General features: G+C 39.2%; 1 protein-coding gene across 2 annotated transcripts in view; it reads left to right on the top strand.

Moving 5' to 3' along the window:
• Positions 1–20,772, top strand: part of MAPRE2 (microtubule associated protein RP/EB family member 2) — a 142,589-nt gene that overhangs the window by 101,074 nt on the left and 20,743 nt on the right. For both annotated transcript variants that reach the window (XM_045005974.1, XM_045005975.1), the window contains 2 exons: positions 3,977–4,190; positions 20,187–20,326. In XM_045005974.1, coding sequence (XP_044861909.1) covers positions 3,977–4,190; positions 20,187–20,326 — 354 coding nt within the window. The remainder of the gene's footprint in view (positions 1–3,976; positions 4,191–20,186; positions 20,327–20,772) is intronic.

Raw genomic sequence — 20,772 nt, 5'->3', positions numbered from 1 at the left:
TCTATACTGGGTAGTGTACAATGGACATTGAGAACCAAAATGATAAATAACCAGACCCAGTTTTTCAAATTCTAAAGCCTGAATTGGAGATCCCAGTTCTGTATTTAGATGCTCTCACTGGCATTTTGACATCTAAAAGGGGTATTTGGGTACCAAGGCAGAAAATGTGTAAACAGGAACCCTTAGTGCTCAAGGTGAAAAACTGGGCCCAAAATAGTTAGTTGTCAGTAATTAAAAAATTACACTCATTAGGTCCCCAAGTTCACGAGAGGGACTCATGATAAAATGCTGTCCATTGGAAGATCCTTAAAATGAATAAATACTGGGATCCTCATAAAGTGTGGGGAAAACTCAAGATCCTGTGTGGTGATACCCAGAATTCCCGATAGAAGTAAACAACAAGCATTCTGTATCTATCATTGTACTGAATACTACTTACTCAAGGTAGGATATGAGGAGTTGTACATTTTTAACTATTGGAACAACTTTCCAAATGATGGAACCATATTGCTTGGTAAGTCATTAAATCAAGATTGGATGTCTTTCTTTAAATAAACAAACAAACTACCTAAACCACAAGATATGGGCTTGATGCTTCTATGGCCTGTTATGAAGGAGTTCTAAAAAGATGATCCTACTAGTCCCTTCTGGCCTTAAAACATATGAAACCATGCAATCTATCCAGAATTTACCTTTGAACATTACCTATGAACAAATCAAACCATGCCCTGCCTGTCTTAAATGTAGAAAACTTATAAAATATGTAATTGGCATTTTGTCCAAGCAGGTTGACTTTCCTAGCAAAATACACATTGACAAATGAAGCTTTTTTCAATGATTATTCTTTGTGGTGTTTAGTCTCTCGTCTGTTGTGCATTATTTGTTCTGTAAAGCTAAATATGTCTTTACCTTTCCTTTCCCTGACTTTAATCAATCATGTTGACCCATCCTCTGTGTTCCCCAGGCTACTTCCCCTTGATACTATCGAGTATATATTCTGTGTGCAGATAGGTTCCTATCACACATTTTACTCAGACTAAATTTGAAGTGGTATAAGATTAACTGTATCTCAACATGAATTTGCCCAGTTTGTGTAAGCAGTAACAACATAAACTAAACTGAATAAAAGTGAATAAGTTGAAAATGCTGCCATGTTTCAGTTTTGCACGTACAAAATACCTATATTTGTAAAGGTTTAGCTTAAAAAAAATAGTTTTATGCCTGCTTTTAACCTCTTTATTCTGAATCTTAAACTGTTTTAGAAAGCACTATATTGTGAATGAATGTTATAGCACTTTTTAATACTAATTCATTATTACCATAATGCTGTAGGTGCTTCTATTTAAAATGGATTCTTTTAGCAAAGCATTGAAAAGCCTAATAAAGTTGACAGTCATTTCTTTTTTTTATAAGGAATAAACTCATTGTTTGCCAGTGCATCATTAAAAATACAAACACAATAGACTGAGGGGATATTCTACAAAATGTGACATGATCTGTGATGTACAGGCTAGCTCTTGGTTTTTTAAAACACTGTGTCATCGGCTTAGCCTTATAATTTCCATTCCCCTCGAGACTCTAGGCACCCCCCTTTTCCAGTTGAAGAAAATGTGAATTATTGCTAAGCAAGCCAAGGTGGCACTTCCAGCATTCCTACAGTAGTCTTTATCTGCCCACTGAAATGGGGAATGGCAATTGAATCCTGATCTTCAAAGAGCAGTGCAGAACCCTATCATTATGCTGCAGTACTGGGATTTAATCAGTTTCATTAGAGTCTTCACATTGGTGAAGAATTCACAAGATATTGATACAGAAGAGACTTTCTCACAGTCTCCATTATAGCTCATTAAAACTCCATGGGCAGTTTCCCAAACTCTTGCATGTAAACAAACCATTCTGTATACAGCATGTGGGGAAGGTGGGGTGGGAATGATCAGGTTAGTACCTCAGTATTAGAATGAGTGTGTATTTCAAAAATATAGATGAGTTTGAACTCCATTGTGGCTTTTAAATCCATTGCTTCACTACAGAGGCAGGGTGGAGGGTGCCAGGGCATAGCAGTATTGGTTGGTGACAATCTTCTTGAACAGGACACAGGTGGGCAGAATGCTTCTGAGGATTTTGTGGGAGTGCACCAAGGAACAGCTTCTTTCCCTTTTGGAGACGTACAGTATCGTGGGCACCCCACTTTAAGAAAGATGACGACAAATTGGAGACAGTCCAGAGGGGAGCACCAAAAAAAAAATTCAGAAAACATGAATGTTGTAAAACAATGTAATACTTTAGAGCCTGTAAGTCCACTCAGTCCTGTTTCTTATTTAGCCAATCACTCAGACAAACAAGTTTGTTTACATTTGCAGGAGATGATGAGGAAAGGTTGAAAGAATTGGGCGTGTTTAGAGAAGAGAGGCTGAAGGAGGACGATATAAGTCTTCAGATATGAAAAAGGTTATTATAAAGAGAATGGTGACCAATTGTATTCCTGGCCACTGGTGGTAGAACAAGAAGTAATTGAATAAGTGTCCAGCAAGGGAGATTTAGATTAGCTATTAGGGAGAACTTTTTAACTGTAAGTATAGTTAAGAACTGGAATAGGTTTTCAAGGGGCTGTGGAATCCTCATCACTGGAGGTTTTTAAGAGCAGGTTAGAGAAACACCTGCCAGAGATGGTTTAAGTATACTTAATCCTGCCTCAGGACAGGGGAGCAATTAGATGATACCTTGAGGTCTCTTCCAGCCCTACACTTCTATGATTCTGTGATCCTTTTGCAGACACACCCAGCACTAACGGTGCTTACATAGGTTTGTCTAATGAGAACACTTGAGATTCTGTTTCCCCACCATGCGTACACAGGGAAGTGTGAAAGAGGATTTCCTGTGTTCTGACAGCTCCTTGCACACATACTCCATGCAAGCCAGAATCTGACCCTTTGCTTTTTGAAGAAATTATTCATTTTTAGGACATGCATCTAATCGCATGAAATATGTTAACTAAAATCTCCAACGGACTCCCTGTTACTTGTTGTTAAAGATGACAGTAGTTTCAGACTGGCTACATGCAACCCAGTTGTCACTCAAAGCTAAAAGGAGCATATCTGAAGAAGAACAGTTGAAAAGGCTTATGTACAATGGTAGAGGTCTGCACAAGCCTAATTTTAAAGCCCATCCCAAACTTGACTAGCGCATGGTCAAATCCAACTTGAGTGTCAAGTTGTTTTCAGACCTGATCCAACCAAAATCTGACACTCCTCCCCACTTTCCCAACCTGTGTCAACACTGCTGCCATCTCATCCTTAGGGTTTGTTCTGGTGGGGGCTCCCCACGCCCTTTGCCCACAATCCATCTCCATTCACCTCCTGCTTGTGGTGTTGTCATAGCAGAGTCTACATGTACCGGTGCAGCTGGCTGCCCCACCTCATTGCACTGTACGTTCTACAGCATAATAGATGTTACAATTCCTCAGCACGCTCGCTCCATGGTGCACACAGCTCAGCATAACCATGGCCAGCAGGAGCAGGGCACTTAGCAGCCTCTGCCCGACTGCCACCTTGCCTCATCAACCCCAGGGGCAGGAGGAGATGATGAGAGACTACCCGAGTCACGCCCAAATGTGTTGGGTTGTTTTCAGACCCGAGCTGAACCCGACACTTGAAGATGGGGTACTATGGGGTTTGGGTCAGGTTGCAAGACTCCATACTATGGTATCATAGTACAGGTACTTCTACCTTTTAGAAGAACATGCACTATTGAGAGGTTAGCTTAATGTTGTTCAAGGAAAAATAGTGCTAGAAAATGAGTATTTAAAGGGGCTTTATATATAACTAAGCACAAAGCTGAGAAGACCTTAACCATATCACTCTAAATCCAGAATGATACAGGAGACACCACATTGGTAGCTATTTCTCAGATTATCTAACAATTTATGTATGTACTGGCAATGCATGTTACTGGAACCTTTTACCATTGTATTTTATAGGTGATTCCAGTGGAGAAATTGGTGAAAGGGCGCTTCCAAGACAACTTAGATTTTATCCAATGGTTTAAGAAGTTCTTTGATGCCAACTATGACGGTAAAGAGTATGATCCTGTCGTGGCTCGACAAGGCCAAGATGCTCTTCCCCCACCAGATCCCGGTGAACAGATCTTTAACTTACCAAAAAAGTCCCATCATGCAAACTCCCCCACTGCAGGTATTGTAAATCTTGGAGATTTCCATTTCCATTTTACAGATAATGGTATAGTAATGTCTTAATCTGCTGTCAATAGCTTATATAAATATGGGGTCAAATTAGAAATGGGGTTTCAACATGCAGCCACCATGCTCTTTGTGTTTTGTACTTCGCACTATTTGGGGCTCACCATCTAGATTATATAAATGGACTTTTTGTGGGCATTCATTTTGTTGGTGTGTTTTGACCTGCCACATTATTACTGAAGATTTTACGGTCTGGGAGATAAATCCCATGACTCCTGTGTACCTAATGTTGGAGACAAAGCCAATTGACTGTTTTGCTGCTGAACCTGGGTGATATAAACTACTCAAGAATATAACAAACAGTTCCCCCACGTACAATTGCTAGCATAGTCCGGTTTTCTGGTATCTGGAATGTTTCCAGATCCTAAGTGCTGGCCCAAAAGCAGAAAATGGATTGATTTGTATTTTTAAATGTGCTGATCATTCAGACACAGTAATCTTCTAAGTGGACCACATGAAGTAATGTCCTATATCTTCAAAGGCATCATTGATTTTTTTTTTTTATTATTATTACTCAGCATGTATCTGAAATGGGAATAAGCACCAAAGATCCATTTCTCAATTGTTCCTACACTGTCCATAGAGAGTATGGGTCACAAAACAGATGCTTTTTTATCACTTTGACTAAACCAGGGAACAAGAGGGTAGCAGAAACATCTTAAAAATAACCCTAAGCATGTAGTGCAATCTCGTTGCTTTAATCTGTTTTTCATCGTTTTGGGGTGGGAGTAAGTCCTTTCCCAGCCTGCTCTCAAATAAAATCCACACGTTGTGTAGAGTCAAATACTCACCTTTTCCTGAAGTTTGCCTTCAGCATTTAAATTAACAATAACATAAAGTTCAGTTCAAAACTCTACCCCAGGCTTGGCTGCTTCTACAGTTCCTTCCTCAGTCTAAAGCCTAGATCCAAGAGATGGAACATGCTGCTCCCTACTTTCCTTTATATCCGTGTGGGGTTGAACCACCGTCCTCCATGAATTAGCAACACTCACTCAATCCACTTTCCCAGCAAGGTCAACATCAGCTAGCGCAGTGGAGTGTTTCAGGAAAACACTGCCAGCCTCTTATGCCAGGTTTGTAACACGACCACATTTTGGTTTTGTACCTCCTATATTTTTAACCTTTCGTTCTGAATTTCTGAGGAGCTGGTGTCTTTTGTGTACTTAGGGATGGCCATAGGTGTGTTGTCACATAGGGTGAGGCATGTTTTTGATGCTCCCTGAACAGCTAAATGAAAAAAAACAACCCTGATTTGGTGCGCACACACCCCAGGTCATCCCTGGTAATGGTTTAGCATCCAGAACAACAACCCTGATAGCCAACTCTGTGTGTACTTCCCTGAGTGGTAGTTCCCTACCCCCCTTCAAAAAAGGAAAATTGCTAAGCTCTATTGCTAATTTAAAGTGAATGGTTTTAAAAATACTTATTAAGTATAAGCTTAACATGGATGGCAAATCAGACCATCTGCAGAGGGAATTAGTGAGTGTTGCTAATAGCTGGAAGATTCTGAGGAAATGGAATAGCTTTCAGTATTTGAACTGGGCAAGAGAGGTGTGGGTGGTAATGCCATATCCTCAGTCTTCAGGCTGCTGCTAGTTTGAAGAAAAAAATTAAAAGCGACACTGGAGGAAAAACTGAGACACATAAGACATTTCCCCAGTTCAAGTGCTGGGTGGGACAAATAAAGGTCTTCTGACAATTTCTAGACAGGATTTGAAGACTCGGGAAGTACATTGATTTTCTTTCCATTAATTTAAATCTAGGCTGGAATTAGTGTTTATCTGTAAAGCTGTTTTGATATTTTTTTCTACCAGATTCCAAATGGAGAATTTTTGTGTACTTCAACATCAGTTGTCCATTATATCTAGAACAAGATTCTATGTTTAGTCAAAAGTGTTGGTAGTTCATTGGAGGGTGGGTTTAACCCATTTAGTAAAGTGTATTTTAGTTTCACCAATATGTCATGTCTTAACTCATTCCTTTAGACAGTGCAATTTACATAAGGTCTCTTATTGGATGAGAATACTTGCACTTACCAATAGAGTCCCAAGAGGAATATATCATGCATGTATATACTAGGGCTGTCAACCGGTTAAAAAAATTAATCATAAATCATTTTTTTAACCGCACAATTAAATTGTGCGATTAATCGCACTGTTAAACAATAATAGAATATCATTTATTTAAATATTTTGGGATACTTTCTACATTTTCAAATATATTAATTTCAATTATAACACAGAATACCAAGTGTACAATGCTCATTTTATATTTATTTTTATTACAAATATTTGCACTGTAAAAAACAAAAGAAATAGAATTTTTCAGTTCACCTAATACAAGTACTGTAGTGCAATCTCTTTATCATGAAAGTTGAACGTAAAAATGTAGAATTACGTACAAAAAATAATTGCATTAAAAAATAAAACATCTAAAACTTTAGAGCCTGTAAGTCCACTCAGTGCTATTTCTCGTTCAGCCAATCGCTCAGACAAACAAGTTTCTTTACATTTGCAGGAGATGATGCCACCCACTTCTTGTCTCCTGAAAGTGAGAACAGGTGTTCTCATGGCATTGTTGTTGCCGGCATCTCAAGATATTTACCTGCCAGAAGCGCTAAAGATTCATGTGTCCCTTCATGCTTCAACCACCATTCCAGATGACATGCGTCCATGCTGATGATGGGTTCTGCTCAATAACAATCCAAAGCAGTGCAGACCAACGTATTTGCATTTTCATTATTTGAGTCAGATGCCACCAGCAGAAGGTTGATTTTCTGGTTCAGGTTCTGTAGTTTCCCCATCAGAGTGTTGCTCTTTTAAGACTTCTGAAAGCTTGCTCCACACCTCGTCCCTCTCAGATTTTGGAGGGCACTTCAGATTCTTACAACTTGGCTCGAGTGCTATAGCTATCTTTTAGAAATCTCACATTGGTACCTTCTTTGCGTTTTGTCAAATCTGCAGCGAAAGTGTTCTTAAAATGAACAACGTGCTGGGTCATCATTCGAGACTGCTATAACATGAAATATATGGCAGAATGCAGGTAAAAGAGCCGGAGACATACAATTCTCCTCCAAGGTGTTCAGTCACAAATTTAACTAACGCATTATCTTTTTAACAAGCGTCATCAGCATGGAAGCATGTCCTCTGGAATGGTGGCTGAAGCATGAAGGGGTATATGAATGTTTAGCATATCTGGCATGTAAATACCTTGCAGCAATGCCGGCAACAAAAGTGCATGTAAACGCCTGTTCTCACTTTCTGGTGACATTGTAAATAAGAAGTGGGCAGCAAGTGGCTGAACAAGAAGCAGGATGGAGTGGACTTTAGGCTCTGAAGTTTTACATAGTTTTGTTTTTGAATGAAGTTATGTAACAAAAAAATCGACATTTGTAAGTGGCACTTTCACGACAAAGAGATTGCACTACAGTACTTGTATGAGGTGAATTGAAAAATACTATTTATTTTGTTTATCATTTTTACAGTGCAAATATTTGTAATAAACAATATACACTTTAATTTCAATTATAACACAGAATATTATATGAAAACGTAGAAAAACATCCAAAATATTTAATAAATTTCAATTGGTATTCTACTGTTTAACAGTAATGCTCTGATGCAGAAACTACAGAAACCAAACCACTAAAAAAGAAAATCAACAGTGCCATGAGAATGCCTGTTCTCACTTTCAGGTGACATTGTAAGCGGGCAGCATTATCTCCTGCAAATGTAAACAAACTTGTTTGAGCGATTGGCTGAACAAGAAGTAAGACTGAGTGGACTTGCAGGCTCTAAAATTTTAGATTGTTTTATTTTTGAATGCATTTTTTTTGTACATAATTCTACTTTTGTAAATTCAACTTTCATGATAGAGATTGCACTACAGTACTTCTATTAGGTGAATTGAAAAATACTATTTCTTTTGTTTTTATACAGTGCAAATACTTGTAATCAAAAATAAATATAAAGTGAGCACTGTACACTTTGTATTCTGTGTTGTAATTGAAATCAATATATTTGAAAATGTAGAAAGCATCCAAAATATTTAAATAAATGACATTCTATTGTTTAACAGTGCGATTAATCATGATTAATTTTTTTAATCGCTTGATAGCCCTAATATTTAGCCACCAATAAATCTATATAGATATAGATAGATTGAAATATTATCTATATCTACCTAGTTGGCAGAGACACTAATATTGATTTGCTCCACAAAATATTATTTTGTGTTTTAATCAGACACTTATAATGTAAATCTTTTAATTATTATTCCTAACTAGTTAATGCTTTTCCTAACATTTTGTTCTGTTTTTTCAGAAGTACAAAAAGATTTAGCTGGGAATCTCCCACTAACAAAATTAAACTGCTAAATCCCTAAAGGCTGCTTTGAAAGTTTACCCCTAAAAGGTAGTTGTAACAAGCTAGAATTATTTTCAGTCTGCCTTAATCTGATGCCAAACCCTCAGAGCCAGATGGAGTTTGGCATCTGTTTACCATTTCTGTAAATAGATGTTTATCCATATCTATGCAAATGCTGCATTTGCTCCCCAACTTGCATTTAGCAACCTAAGTTTGTTTTGTTTGTAAAAATTAAGAGTAAGGAGAAATATTAACTTTGTTTAAAAAATGAGTGTTCCAAGGAGCTTTCTCTGACATCTTCAAAGAGCAGTCACTCTTAAAAGTCAGGGCAGGTCAAGGATAATGCAGCTTGGAAATTGTAGCATAAATAGTTTCCTGGGACTAATCTTCTGTGCCACCCTCATGTTGCCTTCATTCCTTGGTAAGGCAGAGCCAATTTGTAAAAATAACTGATATATAGTATGATCTATGTATGGAATTTGATAATTGTACCTTTCAGACTACATGAAGTGTCAGTTCTCTGGAATAAGGAGCCCCACTTCATCACATACTATTCCACTGTACAAGGGAAAACACATACCTGTTTTCATAAGGATTGGTACCAACAGTATATACTCCATTACAGGCTTGCCGCAAGCACCACAGGTTCCTCATATATAGTGCCATCTGCCAGCTCAATATTGCTCAAGTCCTTTAAATATTCTCTTATACCCTGTTTTTCCTTATGATGTAGTAAACAGTCAACAGATGTAGGCTCAAAGTTGTTGTGAGGGATTAAAATACAACTTTTTTTTGTTGTTTATGCCAATTTTAATTCTGCCTGTATAAAATAGTCTGATCAGGTTGTTGGGATTTCAGCTCAGAAAGCTTATGAAAGCATTCCCAAATGTAAATCACACCTCAGTAGGCCACCATATTTTTGGGGTGGGGAGCATCAAAAATTTGTGGACAAAAGACAACTTAGTATGTAAATAATTTTATTAGGTTAAAATTCCAGAAGATTCTTCAGTCTGAAGGATGTTTTGCCTTTTGCTTTGAAGTATCCTGTGAGAATCGGATGGCTAAAGCAGTGCCTGGAAAATACTGGAGAATCACATGATGGCTAAAAATAAGCACATCTATGACAAGGAAAATAACCAGGGCAGAATTAACTGTTTGTCCACGAATGTTTACAGAGAATGAAACAGCCATCTGAGGCCTTTTGTGCAAGGAGAACTGGTGTTTTTTATAATGCTGTATGGAAAGAGAAATATGTGAGATCTGTTTGCATGGGTTATAGCATCATACAATGCGAGGTGTGCTGTAAATTAATTTTTGGATAAAATATTTTTTCTTTTTTTATTCTTAGTGTAATAAAACATAAATGTAGGTGTTAGTGATATGCTGACAAGCATGGAGACTTGAGTTAGCAGGTATTACTCAAAGAATTAATTTCTGCCATCTTTTCTCTCTCCTCTTTCCTTCCTCACCAAACCCTGTTGCCACCCTTCCTGTAGGTCAGACACAACTATACAATCACATCTGTTTTCATTTCAATATGTAGTTCTTTAACCCTTTCTCATGTTGTATTGTTGTAGAAGATGTAGAATGCTTTGGGGGCATAGTCTGTACAGGTGATGCATATGCTGAGAGGGCATATTCAAAAGTGTGTGGTTTTTTTACTTTAAAAACTTGGTGTTTGGAGTTCAGGGAAGGAGCTGAAATACCGTTGGAAACTGAAGTGGTCCTTTCACAGAATCGGTACAGCACTGACAGTGCAGGCTTTCCTGTTCTACTTTGATACGTAGGAACTAGCTGTGAGAGTGAGAAGGTAGTTCAGTTTCCATGCGTATTAAAAGTAATGGCCTCTCTACTAGAGGGCCAGCAACCTTGTTCCAAGGTGACATGGACTACTGTTCTAGAAACTGGGCTGAAAACCTAGAAAAATATGGCACTGTCAAGATGCTATAAATTATAAACTGTGCATTTAACATTAGTCTGTCTTGGGTCTCTTACTCTTTTTTCTAATCTCCAGTATGTCAATGTAGTTCTAATTGAGAAAATTTGTTAATAAACTGCCTTTCCCTCTGGGCAGTTTTTTTTTTTCAGACCTCCCTTTATTGATGCACATTGCTAAATTCTGAATATATAAACAAAAACAAAACCTCACAGATATCGGTTTACAAGACATAATGACCAATTTAAAATGGCTCCTTCTGCTGCTACAAAGTGGTTGAACCCATTTTACCTAAGCCATCGGGTGGTAATTAAGGCCAGGTGAAAATTTTCCATCAAAACTGTTTTCTGGTGGAAAATTGGATTTTCAATTAAACAATTTTTTCATGACATTCAAAAATGTCAGGTTTTCCTTGAAAAATCTAAACCAGAAAAGCTTATGGTTTATGATTGAATTTTTGGTTTTAGGATCAAAAGTCAAAATTTTCCGCAGGGCAATAATCCATTTTCCAGCTAGCTCTAGTGGTAATATCTTTCTAAATGGCTTTCCCAATCATTTTCAAATTGTGGTCTACAGAGCCTCTTCCATCACAAGGAGGAAGTATGTATAATTGAACTCCATCAGTCACACCCTATCCCAGAAATCTTTAACTGTGCATATACTGGATTACAAGTAGAGATTCCAGTATGTAGTCCTGTTAGGTTGCTGGAGTCTGTTTACAAAGACTTTCTTTGTCAGCTTTATGGCAAACACAGTCAGTGTGGGTTTATTAAATTCAGAGGGCAGACTCAAACTGCAAAGAGGCCAAGGGCAGTGAGCGCTGAAGGCAAGGAGAAGAGATTTGTTACTAATGTAAAGTCCTACACCCATGGAGAGGAAATAAATAGCACAGCTAGTGTCAAGCAGCTGAATCTATTGCATTAAAGCAAGTTTATTTCAGCTGGTCTCTATAATAGTGTCCTACTATTTAATGTAACTGAGTCATCCAGGCTCCACATGGAATGGAAGGTGTGGATAAGGGATGGGAGAAAAAGTTCTCTGAAGCCTCCCTGTCTTAAGTTCTGACCAATGTGGAAGTTTGAGAACCACATCTATATCCCATTACTGATCTGACTTTCACATGATCCAGAGGAGAAAAGATCCTTAGTCTCTGCTAAGTTACTGGAGTGTACAACCATGGTAGTTCAGCATATTACTTACCGGTATGTTGTTAAGATTTACTACTTTGAACTGTAACATTTGTTTTAAACCAGCTGCCTCCATTCATGCCTTCTATTTTGAATGATCAGTTAAAGGTTTTACTGGAAACAATATTTTTTTTCCAACAAATCCCTCCATCATGCCTTGTAATTTACATTCCTGATGGATTCAACTGATTCAACAACAGCAAAAAAAACTGCCTGAAGTGGCAAGCAGAGCATATGTGCTCTTTGATTAATATCTAATGAAAGGAGTTGAAACTGCATTACAAAAAGTATATGGGGCTTAATGTTTATTATGTTAGGTTCTAATTATACACATGCTGAAGTGGTTAATTATATATAGCTCTAGGCCTTTTACATAGTGTTCTATAATATAGAACAGAAGTGAGTTATTCAGAGACATGGCCAACATTCAAGAGTGAAATGTTACACTCTTACGCAGAGTGGTCACACTTTGCCCAGCTAAAGCTGCTTTGGCAGCTTGCTGCGAGCCTAGGAGCATACCTAATTTGTCTAATATTAAGTAAATTGTGGCCACTCTTCTTTAATGCTAAGGTGGAAATCAGACTATCAATCCACATAGATAGTGCTCCAATTTGATCAAAGGCTAGCGCAAAGGCTGCACTTTGGCCAACCTGATATAAAGGCTTCCAGATCTGACAATAGCAGTGTGCACTAAAATTCTGCTCTGTAACTTTCCCATGCAGACACTGTGGAAGTGAATGATTCTTGCCTACAGCACCCACATGGGAGAGATACAGCACAACATTTTGATGAATACTGCTATTCATACCCTTTTAGGCCAGACTGTGAGGCAGTGTAGACGGACCTTGAGTTACGCAAGCTCATTTCCTTTAGGTATGGGGCAGACTTAAGAAACAAAATTTAAGTTTTTAGCAATAGCTAAGAAGTTTGGTCTGAGGATGTCAGTGGGTGGAAAAGGGGCCCTAAACAATGCAGTAGGGTTACAGTTCTTCTGAAGACCGAGGATTAGATTTTTATCTTGGGTCACAAATGAAATGCGTTAAGTCTCTGATCCCATTCAGCGGGGAGGGTGTCATCCCCCTCACCCCCCACAAACCCGCCACACAATTGAGCAGGCTCCTGCATGTCCACTGAGCTGTGAGGGGAAGCATGCATGACCACTAATTCCCTTGTCTTTAAAACAAATGTGTGGGAAAGAGGGATTCTCTCAGTAATGATTTAGTTCATAGGGAAGCTGTTAATTCAAATGACCTTTTCTAAAGCTTAATCTTCCTGAAAGATTGTTTCTTCTCAGGAGCATGTCACCAGTGTAATTTCTTATTTTAACCCCTTTTTTAGTGAATTTGACAGAAGAAAGACTGCAGTTAATGTGAGTGAGTCCCACATTCCACTCAAGCGATGACCATGAATGATGAAGCAGAGTACAATGTTTTGGTGTGTCCCTTCTCACTGCATTCATGCCGTTGTCACATGAGCAGAACTTCATACCATTTTCCACAAATATTAAACAAGTTACTAATTACTGACATAGCTTCAGAGATAATTTGCCCTTAAGGCAGTCAATAGTTGGGGTATTTTGTCTGTAGAACTACAAATAAATCCCAGAAGTCATATTTAGACAGAATCCTGGACCCATTAATTTGAATACATCTACTCAGAGTATTAAGTGACCTGACATTCTGATCCCACATTTTTGTAATTAGCAATGAAAAGTTTGGGATTGTAGCAGTTTATACAAAATTTAAACATTTTAAATCTGGACATAAAAACTCCTGTTTAGCAAAAAGGAAAGAAAATAGAAGCTGTAGTGAGAAATTCTTTGGCATAATGAGACTGATAGTAATTATGTTTTTAGGGCATCGTTAATACACTGCTTGAGAATTGTAATGTTTTTAATATCTGCTCTATCCAATTTATATTACATTGTCAAGATAAAAATAATTGCTGTCTTTATAAACAGTATATTAAATGATCTTACACCGGTGGTGGTTGTATGGCCAGGTACAAACTAAAATGAACTGAGTGTTAATTCAGGCGGCTGCGATGCTGCTAACAAGCTCAGTGACATGGTACATTTAAAATTGAGCTGTGAGCTAACATAAAATCATAACAAACTGTCAGTTTTGGACATCTAAAGTTAACCCTGTATGACTGGGAGTTGAAACTGCCTGTTAGCATCCCATCTGTTGATAATGAAATGCCTCATATGCCAGTGATGATTGAAAGGAACTGTTACATGACATGATATGTAGGGGAGTCATTTAATTGTTTTCATGAATCTTTCTTTTGAAAATACAGTTGAAACTGTCATGGACTTCTGCCTAGACAGGAATGTATAATAGATATTGCTATTTATTTCCATCGCACTAGCAAAGTGCCTGGTACTTTTGCAGGTAACAAGATATCCCTGCTACCCAAACGAATAAATATATAGTTAAAATGGACAACATGCTGACACAGAGCAGGCTGGAGATCAGAGGCAATAAAAACTACATTAATGAACAAAGACATACACAGAGCATGTATCTTGTTAAGCTGTTTGGGGCAGGGACTGTCCTCTTTGCTGCATATCTGTCCAGAGAATATGTAGTACAGTGTGGGCCTGATATCTGATTGGTGCCCTTGGATTCCATAATATACAAATAAATAATAATTACATCACATTGGCTGGAGTAAGTGCACAGACAAAAATTAATAATGAAAGTAAAATACTCTTTTTCTCAATAAAGAAATAAGAAGGAAGTCTGCTGCTATTCAGCTCTGAGGAGATATTATCCTATTTTCTGTGTACTGCATCTTTAAATGTAAGGACTTTTCCAGTCTGCTGGGAGAATGAAGAGAGGTGGGGAGAGTGTTGAGGGCAGCTCAAGATGGAGGATGTGAGAGAGACTGCTCAGTACCATGGGATTCTGGCTTGGAATCCTCATGCTAAAATAAGTCATCTAGACTGGAAGAACATGTTGGCTATTTGTGTATGGAAAATATAGCACCTCTCCACACAGAATTAATGGAGCTATTCCAGATTTACAATGGTGTAAATAAGTGCAGTATTTGCACTCCTAATGTTCAGTTGTGCAGCTATTAAGTCTATCAAGGTTTCCCATTGTGAGTCCCAAATTACAGGTACTTAACTGATTAAAAATGGTCTGGGCTGAAATATTGCATTTAATCATCGTTCTGGATTGGAGCGGTTACACTTTTTTATAAAATTATGTTCTGTTGGAAATTCATTTCATCCCAGGGGCTTTCCCTGAGGCCAAACCAAAAGAGTAAACGTGGAGGTAAAACTTACTTTAATGCAAAAGATTTTCAGTTAGCAGAGGATGCCCAGCAAATTCTATTCAAATTTCATTTTCAGCTGTCTCTAGCTCATGCCATCTGGAGCACTCAGATTATTTAGCTTTTTTTAAACTACATTACTGATTATGGCTATCAGAACATCCTGTTCATTTAGGGCCTGATCCTGAGCAGTAAGGTGCATATCTAACTCCAGCTGACTTTAGTGGGGTTGAAGTGCTTAGTGTCACTCAGCATAAGGAATTAAAAAAGCCATAGACTTAATATTTTAAAGCATAGTCCTTTAATAACTCTTATGCTTGTGAAAGATGCTATATGAGCAGTGTTATCAAATGATCTCTAACCACAGGCAGGAGACAGTCCGAGCTTTCCCAGAACACCCCACTATGGTGCCTCAAATTGCAATTGAAAGAGAACATCTAGAGGTGAGACAGTAGGTAGATGACTGTGCCTATTTAGTCCGTGCTCTCTGCACATATTCAGTACATGCGATCTTATGATTAGAAGTTTTATGAGGCGGACTCCGGCTGTATAACATCAGATGTTAACTTCTGGTCATATCACCATGTTCTCTGTCCAGTGATTTACATGTTTCACATCCCATACCTAGGGACCTACCAAATTCACGGCCATGAAAAATGTGTCATGGACTGTGAAATATGGTCCCCCGCCTCCGGTGAAATCTGGTCTTTTGCGAGCCCTTACCCTACTATACAGATTTCACAGGGGAGACCAGTGTTTCCCAAATTGGGAGTCCTGATCCAAAAGGGAATTGCAGAGCGATCACAAGGTTATTTTAGAGGGGTCGTGTTATTCCTGTGCTTACTTCTATGCTGCCTTCAGAGCTGGGTGGCTGGAGAGCGGCAGCTGCTGACTGAGGGCCCAGCTCTGCAGGCAGCAGTGCAGAGGTAAGGGTGGCAATACTATACCATGCCATCTTTACTTCTGCGCTGTTGCTGGTGGCGGCTCTGCCTTCAGAGCTGGGCTCCCAGCCAGCAGCCACCGCTCTCCAGCCGCCCAGCTCTGAAGGCAGCAGCACCGCCAGAAGCAGCAGCGCAGAAGTAAGAGTAGCAGTGCCACAACCACTGCTATAATAACCTTGCAGAAATGCCCCCCACCCTCCCTCTTTTTTTTTTAAAGCCAGGACCCCTACAATTACAACACCATGATATTTAAGATTTAAATAGCTGAAATCATGAAATTTATTATTTTAAAAATCCTATGACTGTGAAATTGACCAAAATGGACCATGAATTTGATATGTCCCTAGCCAGACCCTATTACTAATTCCTCAAGTTATACCACCATTTTTTAAGTTGGTATTCTAATGGTATTAGTTTTTGCCATTGTAGGTTGCAGTTGGAGATAATAAGCCTCGATCCTTGGTCTTGATATGCATAAAAAGCCATATTCAATTATTTTCTGGTAACAACTATCTAATTATGTGTGTGTGTGTGTGTTGTTTTTTCAATGGGTGGCTTCTTCCGTTCATTGTGTTCTGGTCTAGAATGTTGTAACCCGAGACATTACTGGACAAAGTGTGTCCATATTGCACTGTCTTGTCACTTCTACTGTGTCCTGTTCATCTGTAAATGCAATTCAGAAATGCCCTCTTGGGTTAAACAGACATGAACTTACTGCTTCCTATACATCTGACCATGTATCCACCTAATTTCTACACTAGCACTGCATATTAATTATTCTGTACATTATACCCTACTATAGAAGTGAAAAAGTGACTAGTTTCTGGAACTCCTTCTTTCCAAGCTATTCAAATCTTTTCAAAACCTTTGTTCACTTTAACCTGTGACTCTAAATCACACTCGTCTTGCCTGTCTTCTTCACATGCTGCATTTCTGTCCTCTGATTGACTAGTCTGCAAAGATACACACTGGACTTGTTTTCGCAATTTAGAAACTTCATCTTTCTTTTCTGTTACTTTTTCTCTTTATGTTTTTAAGTTTTATGAGTCACTGTGCCAAGTTTGATGAAGCAGTGTTTGTTAATAAGGGGGTCAGCTTCCCTGCAAAGGGTCTAATATCTTTCCAGGGAAAATGAAGAGGATTTTTTCCCCCCTTGCCTAATCTTTTCCATAAGAAATATGCTCGGTACGTGCATTTGAAGACAGACACAGAGGTAGAGCTCCAGGTTCCATGAAGGCTGCCTTTACTAGCAGCTTTTCAGTAGTCTGGTCAATCTGAGCCAGTTGTATGCACTGTGGCTAGTCCCACCTGGCTATGTTGCCTGTAATCCCACTCAGAACAGCGTGACAGGAAGAATGAGATTGCACCTAGTTAAAGTCTGTTTACGGTGGTATTCTACCCTCTAGTTGGGAACGTCTCTCAAGTGATGGAATTTCACAGCTTGTTTCCTTTAAAGGGCCCTTCTTTATGTTTTAACACCTTGGTCTTCAAGAAGTTTTTGCTGAACTCTTAAGTGGAAACAAGCCCGGAAGGAAAAGAAACAGGCTGCCCTTGCCCTAGCTTTTAAAATATGCACCCTTGTTCCCACTTTAAAAAACTTACCATGTATCTGAGGGGATTATTTATCTGGCTCTTATGAAGAGTAAGATTTAGAAACGCTGATGAAAGCATTCCTATTCTACCTATGTAAAATATATGGTGATGATGTGTATATAAAAGGTGTTGTATGAAAAATGAAGCTTATTGTCATATGGGATGCAGGGATCACTTAAATGTCAGAGAAGGATGCTGGGATCCTAACAAAAGATTTGTTTTAATGAGTTGTGATTTCATTTGTATTGAAAGTATTGTGCTGGCCCTTGGGGAAAATGTTAGTGAAGATTATACACAAAGATCTGCTGGTCTCTGACAAAGGCAGGGGCGGCTCTAGACATTTTGTCGCCCCAAGCACGGCGGCATGCCACGGAGGGCGCTCTGCCGGTCGCCGGCCCGCGGCTTCGGTGGACCTCCCGCAGGCATGCCTGCGGAGGGTCCGCTGGTCCCGCGGCTCCACCGAAGCCGCGGGACCAGCAGACCCTCCGCAGGCACGCCTGCGGGAGGTCCACCAGAGCCGCGGGACCAGCGGACCCTCTGCAGGCGTGCCGCAGAAGGCGGCCTGCCTGCCGCCCTCCCGGCGACTGGCAGAGCGCCCCCCGCGGCATGCCACCCCAAGCACGCACTTGGCGTGCTGGGGCTTGGAGCCGCCCCTGGACAAAGGAAAAAACAGTAACTAAAGATCATACTCTATAGTCAGAGTACTTTACCAAAAAGACTTACTGCTTTGTTTGTGTAAAAGCAGTAGGGCACCGTTGGTGTGTATTGATTCATGTTAGCCTCATGAACCAAATTTCATTGCTCAAGATACTAAGTGCTCTTTCAAAAGAATAAGTAATTTTAGGCATGCGAACAGTGTAAATTTCATCTTTACGAACTCTGTATACTATACCTGAACTCTGTTATCAAGGGGTGATGTGGTCCATGTATGTAACTTGTAAGGACTTCAGGATGGAAGATGCTATATTTTGGCCAGATTGGAGTTTTAACTTTCTGTTTGCATGTATCAATAATTTTATTTGTAACAAATATGAAAAAGTATGGTGGAATTTTAGCCAAAGTGGTGTCCACTAAAAGCAGATGAACTGTATAATTGTTTATACTCTCAGGGCAGTCACTAGAGAATATAAAGTGATGAGAAAAGATAACTCTTGGTACAATAGCCAGTGCAGCCTATGATTAAATCACAAGAACCTAACAAGCAATTCTTCCCAATCAGCTTTTGAGCTTCTTGACTGAGAAGCCTGAGGGCATCTTGCGGGGGTGGGAGTGTGTGTGATGGGAGGGGAAAGTCTTGCTACATCAAAGCTTATTTGTGGATTATTTTAGTTTCTTAGGTTTTTACTCTTTACTCCGTTCCTTGAAGGAAAATATGCAACCTAACAAGCCTAACTTTTCCTCCTCAAGCCTTAAATATAATTCAGGTTGGCAGAGAGATCTAGGGAGTTCATATCTGTGCTTTTTAATTCTGCCCAGGCATTTTTGTTTTAAAAACTGGTAACCTTAGGCCACATTGATGTAATCACATCACAGTGTATGTTCATGTAAAGATCGGGGGGGGCAAGAATTAGGAGTATGTGGTATAAGTGACTGTTTAGGATGGCAGGCTAGGTAGAGACCATTAAGTGGGTGGTCTCTTCTGAAGAATAATTGGAGTGGAACGTCCTGTGCTTTGGGAGTTGGTGCTGCTCATTACAGTACATGAAGCTTGGGCATCTGCTTCCACAAATGGTAAACTTAGAGCCCGGTTGGGACTTTAGTAATCACTCAAACCGTACAGAAGAGAGTGGAGAAGGGAATGGAGAAGGGAAGGGTACCATATCAGTTGTCAGCCCTAAGTGCATATAAAGATAGCACTAGCACAACATTTTCTTGTCTGTATTTAAGCGTTTGTGCGTGCTTGATGCTTGTGAAAGTAGAGTACCTATGTGTGCTTGGTATTGGTGCTGTTTTCTGTGGGAAAAAGTGTTGCTGTACATTTGGGTACATTATCAGCTTTGCTTTTCACATGATGTACCAAAAACCATCTAAGCTGATCAGAAACATGATCTTTTGGCCACTGCAGCAACCAAGTGCTCACTGATGGATTTAATTCTGTTTGCATCTGCTGAATTTCAGTGTGATTGTACAAGTAATGGTGTTAGTTTCTTCTCCATTTTAAAGCATGGAAGCAGATAGACTTACAAATAAAATCACCACAAATTAAATTAACTTGCCTTTCTCCACTAAATTTTTAAAATCAAGAAATATTAAATATTAAGCTAAATGATTTAGTTGTTGCCAATGTCATCTTTAAAACTGTAAAGTAGTAGTAATTAAAGAAATTACGTTATTTATTCACCTTTCTTTGAGTATCAGTGAGCTATTTTGTCCTTTTAAACTGAAAGTAACGTTCTTGTTATGGTATTTACTTTCCTTTTCAATATTTTGCACTAAAGTGATCATCTTTCTTCTTACAACCAGGAAGTAACAGCACTAATGGGCATATACAAATTAAATAGCTTTTTTTCTGTATCTGGAAGAGGTAAAAATTCAAAATTATTGGGAGTATAATACTTACACTGGACATAAATACTTAAATCTGATTTTTAAAAGTGTGTTCTCAAAACAATTTTATTCTTGTGCTTTCAGGTGCTGCTAAATCCAGTCCAGTTTCTAAACCAGGGTCCACACCTTCTCGTCCATCGTCAGCAAAAAAAGCCACACCAAGCAGCTCAGCATCCAAATCAGATAAAGATTTGGAAACACAAGTCATACAACTCAGTGAACAGGTAACTTTGCTTCAACCACAGAATTAATTATCAGTAGGGTCCTACGAAATTCATGGTCCATTTTGGTCAATTTCACGGGCAAAGGATTTTAAAAATAATAAATTTCATTAGTTCAGTTATTTAAATCTGAAATGTCAAGATGCTGTAATTGTAGGGGTCCTGAACCAAAAAGGAGTTGTCGGGGGTCTGCAAGGTTATTGTAGGGGGATTGCAGTACTGCTACCCTTACTTCTATGCTGCTGCTGATGGTGACCGCTTTCAGAGCGGGGCAGCTGGAGAGCAGCAGCTGCTGTCCAAGAGCCCTGCTCTGAAGCCAGAGCCGCCGCATGGTGTGGCATTGCCACCCTTACTTCTGCGCTGCTGCTGGTGGGGCGCAGCCTTTAGAGCTGGGAGCCCGGCCAGCAGCCACTGCTCTCCAGCCACCCAGCTCTGAAGGCAGCGCAAGA

Source organism: Mauremys mutica, chromosome 2 (assembly GCF_020497125.1).
Source record: "Mauremys mutica isolate MM-2020 ecotype Southern chromosome 2, ASM2049712v1, whole genome shotgun sequence".
NCBI classification, from domain to species: Eukaryota; Metazoa; Chordata; order Testudines; family Geoemydidae; genus Mauremys; species Mauremys mutica.
The sequence above is the reverse complement of the archived record's forward strand: the minus strand, read 5'-3'. Positions and strand labels throughout refer to the sequence as shown.